Consider the following 15,073-nt stretch of genomic DNA (forward strand, 5'->3'; position numbering starts at 1 on the left):
GGTCATTAATACAATCATAACATAAGAAAGGGAATGGCTGACATTTTTTTTACATTTTCTTCCCATGAATTCTTATTCTTAACAAACATATGTGATTAAATATGACATTACTGAAATTTTTATATATTAAAAAAAGGCCTTACAACTAGTCTTTTTCCAGAACCAAGTTTTTGCTGTTCAGTCTCCTGCCTTTTATCTGCATCTGTTGCAAAAGCAAGTACTTGGTACCTGTATGAAAGAAATTAAAAAATTGTAAATGAGTTTATAATTAAAAGTTATAAATTATTTTAAACTATAAAAGTATACAACAATCTATAAACATTATAAAACACTTTTTCCCTGTTTTTAAAAACTATAAAATTTGAGATTGAATTCTTATTGAGTGATATTGTGACACAAGACTGTGCTGCATGTCATGATAAAGAAATTATAACCATATGTCCATTATTCAGTATTGGGAAAACAGCTCTACCAACTATCAAAGCACTTTCATTAGAATTTTATGTGACAAATAACAATACTCAAGAAAGATCTAACACCAAATAGACAGAAAAAATGTAAATACGCAAAGCAGTCAGATGGAGTAGAAATTATCAATACATAATCTATGGAACCAAAAAGAACTGAGTTTAACCCCAGTTTAACCACTTACTAGGTAAGTACATTTTTGGCAAATAATCACTCTGTGTCTGGCTTCCCCATCCATAAAACAGAAATAATAATAGAGTCTCTAACACAATCATTGTTAAAAGGATTAAAAAATAAATTATAAAGTGTCTAGTATTTGATATATAGCAGGTATACAATTATTGATTGATGGGTTGACAAAGAGACAGATTTATATAGAGATAGAGATCAATCACATAGTAGTTTGTAGCTGGTAGGTAGCGAGTTCTCAGTAACGGACGTTGTAATCTATAAGTATTTTACAGCTTCTATTTCAATAGTGACATTTAGCTCAAATTATTCTTAAAAACAATTTATAAATATTATTCAATCTAGAAATGCTTTATGTATCTAATAAAGTTGAAATTTCTATATTTCTCATTAATTAATGACATATTTTTAGAATAATAATCTTACTCTACATAAAGCAACTACAGTCTCAAATATGCCTTTCCTTCCGATTGAATCAAAACTCATATTTTCTAAGAGACAGATATCTGAGAGTATAAAAATCAGGGACTTGAATGAAGGCAATGCAGCATATCTACACGAGCACTGAAATGTACAATGGTCTTCAAATGTCATATACGAACTCTGAAAACATCCTATCTCAATCAAGAATAATTCACTTATAAAAAACTGTAACTTCAGTTGAATGCAGAATGATTATGGTTTAAGATTTTGCAAGACAGAAGCTGATGACGAACTTGACAATAGCCTATAAAAAACAGATCTTGATTATTTCCTGATTCCAGCGCCCAAGATGGCCAAATAGGAACAGCTCCAGCCTCCAGCTCCCAGCGTGAGTGACACAGCAGATGGGTGATTTCTGCATTTTCAACTGAGGTTCCAGGTTCATCTCACTGGGGAGTGCCGGACAATCAGTGCTGGTCAGCTGGTGCAGCCCAACCAGCGAGAGCTGAAGCAGGGCGAGGCATCACCTCACCTGGGAAGCCAAAGGGGAAGGGAATCCCTTTTCCTAGCCAAGGGAAACTGAGACACACAACACCTGGAAAATCGGGTAACTCCCACCCTAATACTGCGCTTTACCAAGGGTCTTAGTAAACGGCACACCAGCAGATTATATCCCACACCTAGCCTGGAGGGTCCCACGCCCACGGAGCCTCCCTCATTGCTAGCACAGCAGTCTGAGATCCAACTGCAAGGTGGCAGCGAGGCTGGGGAAGTGGCGCCCGCCATTGCTGAGGCTTAAGTGGGTAAACAAAGCCACCAGAAAGCTCGAATTGGGTGGAGCCCACCACAGTTCAAGGAGGCCGGCCTGCCTCTATAGACTCCTCCTCTGGGGACAGGGCATAGCTAAACAAAAAGCAGCAGAAACCTCGGGAGAGGTAAATGCCCCTGTCTGATAGCTTTGAAGAAAGCAGTGGATCTCCCAGCACAGAGGTTAAGATCTGAGAACAGACAGACTTCCTGCTCAAGTGGGTCCCTGACCCCTGAGTAGCCTAACTGGGAGACATCCCTCATTAGGTGCAGACTGACACCTCACACCTCACACGGCAGGGTACACCCTTGAGACGAAGCTTCCAGAGTAAGAATCAGACAGCAACACTCGCTGTGCAGCAATATTCAATCTTCTGCAGCCTCCACTGCTGATACCCTGGCAAACAGGGTCTGGAGTGAACCTCAAGCAAACTCCAACAGACCTACAGCTGAGGGTCCTGACTGCTGGAAGGAAAACTAACAAACAGAAAGGACACCCACACCAAAACCCCATCAGTACATCACCAGCATCAAAGACCAAAGGCAGATAAAACCACAAAAATGGGGAAAAAGCAGTGCAGTAAGCTAGAAATTCAAAAAATCAGAGAGCATCTGCCCCTCCAAAGGAATGCAGCTCACTGCCAGCAACAGCACAAAGCTGGATGGAGAATGACTTTGACGAGTTGAGAGAAGAAGGCTTCAGTCGATCAAACTTCTCAGAGCTAAAGGAGGAACTACATAATCAGCGCAAAGAAACGAAAAACCTTGAAAAAATAATGTATGAATGGATGGCTAAATAATCAATGCAGAGAAGAGCTTAAAAGAACTGATAGAGATGAAAACCATAACACGAGAACTACGTGACAAATGCACAAGCTTCAGTAACCGACTCGATCAACTGGAAGAAAGAGTATCAGCGATTGAAGATCAAATGAATGAAATGAAGTGAGAAGAGAAGTGTGGAGAAAAAAGAGTAAAAAGAAATGAACAAAGCCTCCAAGAAGTATGGGATTGTGTGAAAAGATGAAATCTACATCTGATTGGTATGCCTGAAAGTGATGGGGAAAATGGAACCAAGTTGGAAAACACTCTTCAGGATATCATCCAGGAGAACTTCCCCAACCTAGTAGGGCAGGCCAACATCCAAATTCAAGAAATACAGAGAACGCCACAAAGATACTCCTCGAGAAGAGCAACTCCAAGACACATAATTGCCAGATTCACCAAAGTTGAAATGAAGGAAAATATCTTAAGGGCAGCCAGAGAGAAAGGTCGGGTTACACACAAAGGGAAGCCCATCAGACTAACAGCAGATCTCTCAGCAGAAACTCTCCAAGCCAGAAGAGAGTGGGGGCCAATATTCAACATTCTTAAAGAAAAGAATTTTCAACCCAGAATTTCATATGCAGCCAAACTAAGTTTCATAAGCGAAGGAGAAATAAAATCCTTTACAGACAAGCAAATGCTTAGAGATTTTGTCACCACCAGGCCTGCCCTACAAGAGATCCTGAAGGAAGCACTAAACATGGAAAGGAACAACAGGTACCAGTCATTGCAAAAACATGTCAAAATGTAAAGCCCATCAATGCTAGGAAGAAACTGCATCAACTAGCGAGCAAAATAACCAGCTAATATCATAATGACAGGATCAAGTTCACACATAACAATATGAACCTTAAATGTAAATGGACTAAATGGATGTAATGCACTAAACCTTAAATGTAAATGGACTAAACGTAAATGCTCCAATTAAAAGACACAGACTGGCAAATTGTATAAAGAGTCAAGACCCATCAGTCTGCTATATTCAGGAGACCCATCTCACATGCAGAGACACACATAGGCTCAAAATAAACGGATGGACGAAGATCTACCAAGCAAATGGAAAACAAAACAAAGCAGGGGTTGCAATCCTTGTCTCTGATAAAACAGACTTTAAACCATCAAAGATCAAAAGAGACAAAGAAGGCCATTACATAATGGTAAAAGGATCAATTCATCAGGAAGAGTTAACTATCCTAAATATATATGCACCCAATACAGGAGCTCTCAGATTCATAAAGCAAGTCCTTAGAGACTTACAAAGAGACTTAGACTCCCATACAATAAAAATGGGAGACTTTAACATCCCAGTGTCAATATTAGACAGATCAACGAGACAGAAGGTTAACAAGGATATTCAGGAATTGAACTCAACTCTGTGACAAGCAGACCTAATAGACATCTACAGAACTCTCCACCCCAAATCAACAGAATATACATTCTTCTCAGCACCACATTGCACTTATTCCAAAATTGACTACATAGTTGGAAGTAAAGCACTCCTCAGCAAATGTAAAAGAACAGAAATTATAACAAACTGTCTCTCAGACCACAGTGCAATCAAACTAGAACTCAGGACTAAGAAACTCAATCAAAACTGCTCAACTACCTGGAAACTGAACAACCTGCTCCTGAATGACTACTGGGTACATAACGAAATGAAGGCAGAAATAAAGATATTCTTTGAAACCAATGAGAACAAAGATACAACATACCAGAATCTCTGGGACACATTTAAAGCAGTGTGTAGAGGGAAATTTATAGCACTAAATGCCCACAAGAGAAAGCAGGAAAGATCGAAAATTGACACCCTAATATCACAATTAAAAGAACTAGAGAGGCAAGAGCAAACACATTCAAAAGCTAGCAGAAGGCAGGAAATAACTGAGATCAGAGCAGAACTGAAAGAGATAGAGACACAAAACACCCTCCAAAAAATCAATGAATCCAGGAGCTGGTTTTTTGAAAAGATCAACAAAATTGATAGACCGCTAGCAAGACTAATAAAGAAAATAGAGAAGAATCAAATAGATGCAATAAAAAATGATAAAGGGGATATCACCACCGACCCCACAGAAATACAAACTACCATCAGAGAATACTATAAACACCTCTACGCAAATAAACTAGAAAACCTAGAAGAAATGGATAATTTCCTGGACACTTACACTCTCCCAAGACTAAACCAGGAAGAAGTTGAATCCCTGAATAGACCAATAGCAGGCTCTGAAATTGAGGCAATAATTAATAGCCTACCAACCAAAAAAAAGTCCAGGACCAGACGGATTCACAGCCGAATTCTACCAGAGGTACAAGGAGGAGTTGGTACGATTCCTTCTGAAACTATTCCAATCAATAGAAAAAGAGCAAACCCTCCCTAACTCATTTTAGGAGGCCAACATCATCCTGATAGCAAAGCCTGAAAGAGATACAACCAAAAAAGAGAATTTTAGACCAATATCCCTGATGAACATCGATGCAAAAATCCTCAATAAAATACTGACAAACTGAATCAAGCAGCACATCAAAAAGCTTATCCACCATGATCAAGTGGACTTCATCCCTGGGATGCAAGGCTGGTTCAACATATGCAAATCAATAAACATAATCCAGCATATAAACAGAACTAGCTGGGCGCAGTGGCTCAAGCCTGTAATCCCAGCACTTTGGGAGGCCGAGGCAGGCGGATCACGAGGTCAGGAGATCGAGACCATCTTGGCTAACACAGTGAAACCCCGTCTCTACTAAAAATACAAAAAATTAGCCAGGCGCGGTGGTGGGCGCCTGGAGTCCCAGCTACTCGGAGGCTGAGGCGGGAGAATGGCGTGAACCCGAAAGGCGGAGCTTGCAGTGAGCCGAGATCACGCCACTGCACTCCAGCCTGGGCGACACAGCCAGACTCTGTCTCAAAAAATAAAAATAAAAATAAAAATAAAAATAAATTAACAGAACTAAAGACAAAAACCACATGATTATCTCAATAGATGCAGAAAAGGCCTTTGACAAAATTCAACAGCCCTTCATGCTAAAAACTCTCAACAAATTCGGTATTGATGGAATGTATCTCAAAATAATAAGAGCTATTATGACAAACCCACAGCCAATATCATACTGAATGGGCAAAAACTGGAAGCATTCCCCTTGAAAACTGGCACAAGACAGGGATGCCCTCTCTCACCACTCCTATTCAACATAGTGTTGGAAGTTCTGTCCAGGGCAATCAGGCAAGAGAAAGAAATCAAGGGTATTCAGTTAGGAAAAGAAGAAGTCAAATTGTCCCTGTTTGCAGATGACATGATTATATATTCAGAAAACTCCATTGTCTCAGCCCAAAATCTCCTTAAGCTGATAAGCAACTTCAGCAAAGTCCCAGGATACAAAATCAATGTGCAAAACTCACAAGCATTCTTATACACCGATAACAGACAAACAGAGAGCCAAATCATGAATGAACTCCCATTCACAATTGCTTCAAAGAGAATAAAATACCTAGGAATCTAACCTACAAGGGATGTATAGGACCTCTTCAAGGAGAACTACAAACCACTGCTCAGTGAAATAAAAGAAGACACAAACAAACGGAAGAACATACCATGCTCATAGATAGGAAGAATCAATATTGTGAAAATGGCCATACTGCCCAAGGTAATTTAAAGATTCAATGCCAATCCCATTAAGCTACCAATGACTTTCTTCACAGAATTGGAAAAAAACTGTTTTAAAGTTCATATGGAACCAAAAAAGACCCTGCATTGCCAAGACAATCCGAAGCCAAAAGAACAAAGCTGGAGGCATAACACTACCTCACTTCAAACTATACTACAAGGCTACAGTAACCAAAACAGCATGGTACTGGTACTAAAACAGAAATATTGACCAATGGAACAGAACAGAGCCCTCAGAAATAATACCACACATCTACAACCATCTGATCTTTGACAAACCTGACAAAAACAAGAAATGGGGAAAGGATTCCCTATTTAATAAGTGGTGCTGGGAAAATTGGCTAGCCATAAGTAGAAAGCTGAAACTGGATCCTTTCCTTACTCCTTATATGAAAATTAATTCAAGATGGATTAGAGACTTAAATGATAGACCCAAAACCATGAAAACCCTAGAAGAAAACCTAGGTAATACCACTCAGTACATAGGCATGGGCAAGGACTTCATGTCTAAAACACCAAAAGCAATAGCAGCAAAAGCCAAAATTGACAAATGGGATCTAATTAAACTAAAGAGCTTCTGCACAGCAAAAGAAACGACCATCAGAGTGAACAGGCAACCTATAGAATGGGAGAACATTTTTGCAATCTACTCATCTGATAAAGAGCTAATATCCAGAACCTATAAAGAACTCAATCAAATTTACAAGAAAAAAAAACAAACAATCCCATCAAAAAGTAGGCAAAGGATATGAACAGACACTTCTCAAAAGAAGACATTCATACAGCCAACAGACACATGAAAAAATGCTCATCATCACTCGCCATCAGAGAAATGCAAATCAAAACCACAAGGAGATACCATCTCACACCAGTTAGAATGGCAATCATTTAAAAGTCAGGAAACAACAGGTGCTGGAGAGGATGTGGAGAAATAGGAACACTTTTACACCGTTGGTGGGACTGTAAACTCGTTCAACCATTGTGGAAGACAGTGTGGCGATTCCTCAAGGATCTAGAAGTAGAAATACCATTTAACCCAGTCATCCCATTACTGGGGATATACCCAAAGTATTATAAGTCATGCTGCTATAAAGACACATGTACACATATGTTTATTGCGGCACTATTCACAATAGCAAAGACTTGGAATCAACCCAAATGTCCATCAGTGACAGACTGGATTAAGAAAATGTGGCACATATACACCATGGAATACTATGCAGCCATAAGAAAGGATGAGTTCGTGTCCTTTGTAGGGACATGGATGCAGCTGGAAACCATCATTCTCAGCAAACTATCGCAAGAACAGAAAACCAAATACCGCATGTTCTCACTCATAGGTGGGAATTGAACAATGAGATCACTTGGACACAGGAAGGGGAGCATCACACACTGGGTCCAATGTGGGGGGGTAGGGGGGAAGGATAGCATTAGGAGATATATCTAATGTAAATGACGAGTTAATGGGCGCAGCACACCAACAAGGCACATGTATACATATGTAACAAACCTGCACGTTGTACACATGTACCCTAGAACTTAAAATATAATAAAAAGAGATCTTATCGTTAATATGAAAACTTAATGTATATAAATTGCATTCATTTTATAAACATATAGTAGGGATCTAATACAAACATTAAGAATGGAAAAACTACTACATGATCTATACTCATAAGGAGGTCCCACACTAGTTGTAGAGACTCATACACAGACAGCTAAGTATAACTCAGAGTATCTTGTGCTAATTAACAGAAGGTACGCACATAGTACCAATAGAACATGGTACATAGTACCAATAGTAACAACTAATTGGGGAAGAAAAGATATGCTCTTGGTATAGGTTCAGGAAGAGAAAGCTAAGTTTTAAAGGATGAGTGAAAATTCTATCACGCTGGTAAAGAAGGCATTATGGTAAAGTAAATAACACATGCAAAGGCATGCAGCAGTAAAAGAAACATGAAAGGCCATGACAGGAGTTTAGGAGAGATGCATGACAGGGAAGAATGAGTCATGGGCCGCATGAAGTAAAAGGGAGAAGATCTCAGCCTTGAAAAATCATGCTACAAAATCCCACGGGCAGCTGCAGCAAATCTCTCTACACCATCTGAGATTGACCTTCAAAATTCCAAAGCCTCTAAAAGTGCAAAATAATTACACCTCACATTCTGAACTCCAAATAGGATTGCTTTCCTATTCCCAATTCATAACAACAGAAATAGTATGTCCTGGTGACTAGAACATCATCCCAGAGCTTGTCCTGCTATGGATCTAACCCTAGGCAATTAGTTACATAGGTGGGTCATTTCCTGCAGAAACCAACCTGCCAGGGGATAATACAGATGTTCATGAGATTGTTACAAAGGTCCAAAACTCTTTGAGCTATTTGAAGCTTCTTATATAACTATGGTCATTATTTCATCTAAGAAATAAGTGAGCCCCTAAAGCGGCCTTATTAACATTAAAACAGCAGGCAGAGGCACAGCCAAAATTGACTCCTGATTTCCAAATGCAAACCATTTATCTTCCTAAAAGACAACTCAGAAAAGTATTTTATTACTTAAACTTAACAGCAAAATTAGATGATGACAAACTTACAAGAGCATCTATTTTCTGGTTCTTCCTTAACTCCTCTTAACTGTGACCAATAAAGTACATAAAAATCTATTTCCAAAACCAAGCAATTCCAAGCAGATTTGGAAATTCTGAAATAAAATATTTGGGTCTTTTTTCTTACCATTCAAGTGTTCAGTAACATAAGCTACACAAAAAAGTTTCCTTGTTGAGACTGCTGAAAGAATAATCAGGGCCAATGTAACAAGATCTTATGAAAGAGTGTCATACACGTCCCTCAGAACAGAAAGGCACTAATCACAACTACAGCAAGTGCAGGTAAACAGTGGTGCTTTTTGACTCACTAACCACAAATGCTTAACAGGTCCTGTAGTGCACCAATAACAAACTAAACCACATAATTTAATACTCCATATTACACTGCATTGTAAAAACAGCAAGTAACTAAAATGCAGATTGAGGCATCACAGAGCACAAAAGTAAACCTTCCAAAATCATTTATTTTCAAATGAAACATAACTATCACCTCAATGAGTGGCAGGAAGTTTTGGAACCTTGGTATGTAACCCAGAGAGCTTTACTAGAAATGGAAGCTTGAGATACACAGCATTATTATGTTGATTTCAACTATACCTAAAACATTCTTGACTATGCCAGGAAGAATCCTTTTCATTGAAAGATGCCAGTAACAAAACAGAAGCTTTCTTTATACACTTTTCACTCTTCTGTCAGTTCTCATCAAACACCTACTTTCACCAAGGTACAGTGCTAGGCACTTCAGGGGATACAGAATCCCTGCCATCAAGGAGCACTGAGCTTAGTCAATGAGAAAAACAAATAAATGTTTGCTATCAGTGGAAGCATGAGTAATACCTAAGGGAAGCACTGAAAAACTATGTAAATTGAGAAAAAGGAGATGTTGCTTACATCTAGGTCAGGGAAGAACTGAAGGGGAGCAGGGAGGCTTCTAGACATAATTTCCATGTGCAGAGAAAGAAGGAAGAGCACTTCAGACATAGGAGATAGACAGTATGTGCAAAAAAAAAAAAAAAAAAAAAAAAAGGAGAGAAAGAGAAAAAAGCCTTTAACATATATGGAGACTACAAATATTTCCATTTGGTCAGAGCCAAAGATTGGAGAAGAATACTTCTTCTTAAAATAGTCAATTAAATTCAACAAAAACACTTTTAAATCTTGATTTAAGGCTGATTATTTACTTAGTAATGTATTAGGAGCTATTGAGGGGTTGCTGGGGAAGGAGTATAGCAGACAGGAGAGAAATAACACCCACGGCAGATAGACTCTTTTAGGGAGCCTCCCTACATTCAACTCTTGGAGGTCCTGCCTCAAAGCCTCCTCAGCATCCTATGCAAAGCTCTGCTATAGCCTGTATCACAAATGGACTGAAGTATCTGACTTCCCGCCTCCCTCCTTGAATTCTACTTGAGGATAAGAGGCACGTCTATTTGAGTACATTTCCAGTACCTTGCACAGTATGTAGCACACAAGTCTGTTGAAAAATATTTGCTGAATGAATGACTGAACAAACAAATGGAATTATTCAGTCAGTGAAAAGATGTTTAGGACAGATTCCTCTCTCAACCTGATAATGCAAGATACTCTGGAAAATGTCAGTATAAGAAGGCAATACATGACAGCCAAACATCAGTGTTTTAGGCAGTAATATATCTAGGAGGTGAAAAAAGGAAGACAGTTGAACCAGTTAACTTCAAAAGTTACTTCCAAGTCCAAAAGTCCACATCATAGAGGTAAAATGGGACCGGATTATAAAAAGCACTGAATGTCAATATTAAAAAATCTAGGCTGGGTGTGGTGGCTCATGCCTGTAATCCCAGAACTTCGGGAGGTCGAGGCGGGTAGATTGCCTGAGCTCAGGAGTTTGCGACCAGCCTGGGCAACACAATGAAACCCCGTCTCTACTAAAATACAAAAATAATTAGCGGGTGTGGCAGCATGTGCCTATAGTCCCAGCTACTCGGGAGGCTGAGGCAGGACAATTGCTTCAACCCGGGAGACAGAGGTTGCAGTGAGCCAAGATCGCGGCACTGCACTCCAGCCAGGGCGACAGAGCGAGACTCCATCTCAAAAAAAAAAAAAAAAAAAAAGTCTAGGTTTCTTCATAAGAAATAAAAATTACTCTGGCTTAAAGAGGTGTTTCAAAAGAAAAGATATGAGAAGGACCCTTCAAAGTTTAGAGAGAAAAAAAAAAAAAAAAAACAGAAAGCCAAGTGAAAAAATACAGGCCTCAACCAATGGGAATGGGAAGGAAAGGCTGAATAAGAGAAAGTATTAAGGGCAGGGATTACTGACTAAATAACTCTGAAAGGCAAAGGATAAGAAAAGAGAATAAAAGATGATCAAAGTTTGGACATACATGGCCCTTACCCTTACCCCCAAAAAAGGGCAAACAGGCCAGGAGTGATGGTTCATGCCAGTAATCCCAGCACTTTGGGAGGCCAAGGTAGGAGGATCACTTAAGCCCAAGAGTTCAAGACCAGTCTGGGCAACATAGTGAGACCCTGTCTCTATTAAAAAAAAAAAAAAAAATTCAAGGGCAAACAATTCTCTTACTTCAAAAGAAAAATGGTGCTCAAAGTGTGCCCCTGAATTAGATTCACCTGGAGTAAAAATTTACAATGATGGGCCGGGCGTGGTGGCTCAAGCCTGTAATCCCAGCACTTTGGGAGGCCGAGACGGGCGGATCACAAGGTCAGGAGATCGAGACCATCGTGGCTAACACAGTGAAACTCCGTCTCTACTAAAAAAATACAAAAAAAAAAAAAAAAAAAAAAAAAAAAAAAAACTAGCCGGGCAAGGTGGCAGGCGCCTGTAGTTCCAGCTACTCGGGAGGCTGAGGCAGGAGAATGGTGTAAACCCGGGAGGTGGAGCTTGCAGTGAGCCGAGATCCGGCCACGGCACTCCAGCCTGGGCGACAGAGCGAGACTCCGTCTCAAAAAAAAAAAAATTTACAATGATGATTTCTGGGTCTTATCCCCAAACCTATTAAAAGAAATCTAGGGGACTGGGGACTAGCATCTGTAAATGTGCATTTTATAACAGGCTATCCAGGTGACTCCCACGCACACTGAAGTTTGAGACCCCCAGTCTTCGCTGGTTTTTATTTGAACATAATTAAGTGGGGTTTAAAGAAATGAAAGTTATCAATATAAAAAATGAAAATGAGTTATGTGTTAAAGCCTATTCTATTAACTGATCATATTCTATTAACCGAATATAGACAGATTTAATAAAACCTCAAAAGAACAAACTTAGTTTTCATGCTTTCTCCAAAATCCAAAAATGCAGCAGTGATTATCATTTAATATAATCTATTACAAAGTTGAAAGTACAACATACTACTTAATGTTGTAAACCTTCTTGATTGTCATCATTTCACAATAATCTCATATGTCATACATTTTTGCCATTATAAATGATCCAAATAATGGATAACGTGTACATTTTTTAGTCTAAGACAAAGATGAATTTAATAGATTGGTATGTTGGAGAATTACCACAGTTAAAACAATGTGAGCTTCTGTTAGATTAAACTCACACATTAAGGAAATCTACACATTACTTCTTTATCCAATCACTCCTAGAGTTATTATCAAATTAATTCTTATGCACATATTTCAAAGAGTAAGTAACTGGGTGTTTAAATATTTGTACTGTGACCCTAGCATAGCACTACTTGGCAGGAGGTGAGGCACAGAGCTGGGTGGAAAGCTAAAAAGCAGATCTCCTAATATTGCTCAAGTTTGGCAGGCTTGAGTAAACTATACAGATATTTTTCCCAACCTCTCAAAATAAATATAATATTTTATTTATTACCAGTAGCAATGCCACCATTCAATCATCTCCTTTGGACAAAAGCCATAAGAATTATAGACGGAATATTACATGATGATACACTTCCCAAATCAGTGAAATTCTGCTTACTCACAAACATTCACTTATTTTCAGAGTTTTAACCCTAGATGCCTAGTCATTTACAAAAAGCAAATGGCTACTTATGAAGAGAAAACTGCATTAACTTGTTATATACACAACATTGAAACTTGAAGACAAAAATTTACATCTGTTGCCTGATGAATTTATATCTTCTCCCCATCTTGGGAAAAATGATGTGGCCAAAAATACTGTTGAAAAGCTATGATGATGTGCTGCTTAGATGTTTAAAGATCTAAATGTTGCCATCAGTAAGGTAACACAATAAACACTGAAACCCTCCAAGGCTATTTCTTTTCCCAGCATGAATTTCTACTTTCTTTTCCCCATTCTCTCTGCCAATAAAACCTTCCTCTCCAAAAACTCAAAACCTTGACTTTTATTTAAATCTAGCTGGTGGAGAAGAAAACAGTCTCTCTCATACACAGTTTACCACGACCAATAAGAATTTCTAGCAAATAAGCATAAACTATTTGCCTAGGATCATTTTCATACTTCACTTATACTATGAATTGTTCTTTTAAAAAAGTATTAACATTCATATTAACAGTTCATGCCGGTATTTTTCCTATGTCACACACGTTCCTTTTTGTTATAAAAGTATTCCACAGCTAAATCTTCAATTTGGCTTTTTTCACTCAACATTGTGTTTAATTATTTACTGTATCAAGGAACAATCACAAAAATCATTGAGCATTTTCTACAGGGTGGTAACTTGACATACATTTAATCCTTATAACAAACTTGTCAAAATGAGTAATATTACCTCCTTTAGAGTCAGGATAAGGACAGTGACCATCAAACATCTGGAGTGGTAAAATCAGGATTCCAATCCAGGTCTGCCTCCCAAACCACTGCACTATATTGCCTTTCAAATATTTTACAATATAAATGATATCGTCTAAGTCACCACAATCACATTTAGTCAAAGAAACCAATCTCTTTTTCATTTGTGATACTGAAGCCCTTTGTGGACAAAAATTAGTCAGCAACAAACACACCAAAAAATCATGATTCCAAAGATTTAACATCCAAACTTACTTATAACTTTCCACTTGTCGGCAGGAAGAGACAGTAATGAAGGAATCTGTACGGGAACTGTAGGCAAGAGGACCAGGCAGAAGAAAGCCAGGGAGAAATCTTCCAAAAGCATAGCTCTCCTGCTCAAATACCATCAGCATCCCATCCATAGACTGGATGCAAATTAAATCTCGACCTAAAGAAGAAATAGAGAAAATTAGATGGGCTATTCTTTTTATAAATATAATATTTTTATTAATCACTATCTACAACAAGTATGTCTTAGGCACCAATTTTACATAAATCATAGCATTAAGCAGCACTGGGTGTGAAAAATTACTAATAGTGAAAAATACTAATCCCTGATTGCCCTCAACTATAGACTGATTCTGAGGTGTCTTCTACTATTAGTCTATCAATATTAAGTACAATATTCACAGTTCTTAAAATTTACTGAGATGATGGTAATGATGATGATTTCTATGATACAGTTTAGTATCCCTAATCTGAGAAAGATCTAGTGACTATAACCTTTCATGTCCTGCTAGTGTGATTAGTATATCTTATAATGTATTACATAGGGAAAAATTATGTTAGAGGAAAATTAAGTTACTCATTAAGGGAATAAATAAAAGGCCAGTCTTGTGCCTTGTCATCTCTAGCTCATACACCATATACAATAAGTACTATAGTAACTATTCTATATCACCTTGAATATCAGTGACAATCTTAAATAGTATACTTAGATTTTAAAAAGAGCTCAAAAGAAATCAAATTGCATAGAAATAGATGATACTCTTCTTGTTGTATCTGTCTAAGGACAATCATACAGCTAAGCAACTTTTAAAAAGAAAACATATCACCAAAGGAGGCTAAAAAAAAAAGAAAAAAGAGAGAGAGCAAACTGAGTTTTGGAGTGCTTATTACTGCACCATACTCTAACCCATCTCAACTAATACAATAAATTTATCAACCTTAAGTAGTCTGAAAGATATTCTAGGATGAGTATTGTCTGCCAATGAATGTTCACTAAACATACATCTGAACCATTCAACCATTCAGGAATCTCTTTAGAGAGATAAAAATTGTTTATATTAATGCTGTTTGAAAAGTATTCTCTCAATACTCAGATT

The 15,073-nt window shown here is 38.1% G+C and overlaps 1 protein-coding gene across 4 annotated transcripts in view; it reads right to left on the reverse strand.

The window, feature by feature from the left end:
• The window catches only part of BBS9 (Bardet-Biedl syndrome 9), a 617,615-nt gene that overhangs the window by 457,828 nt on the left and 144,714 nt on the right, over positions 1-15,073 (reverse strand). For all 4 annotated transcript variants that reach the window (XM_030932359.1, XM_030932358.1, XM_030932357.1 and 1 more), the window contains 2 exons: positions 13,962-14,136; positions 144-228 (listed from right to left, as the gene is read on the reverse strand). In XM_030932359.1, coding sequence (XP_030788219.1) covers positions 144-228; positions 13,962-14,136 — 260 coding nt within the window. The remainder of the gene's footprint in view (positions 1-143; positions 229-13,961; positions 14,137-15,073) is intronic.

This window comes from Rhinopithecus roxellana, chromosome 6, assembly GCF_007565055.1.
Source record: "Rhinopithecus roxellana isolate Shanxi Qingling chromosome 6, ASM756505v1, whole genome shotgun sequence".
NCBI classification, from domain to species: Eukaryota; Metazoa; Chordata; class Mammalia; order Primates; family Cercopithecidae; genus Rhinopithecus; species Rhinopithecus roxellana.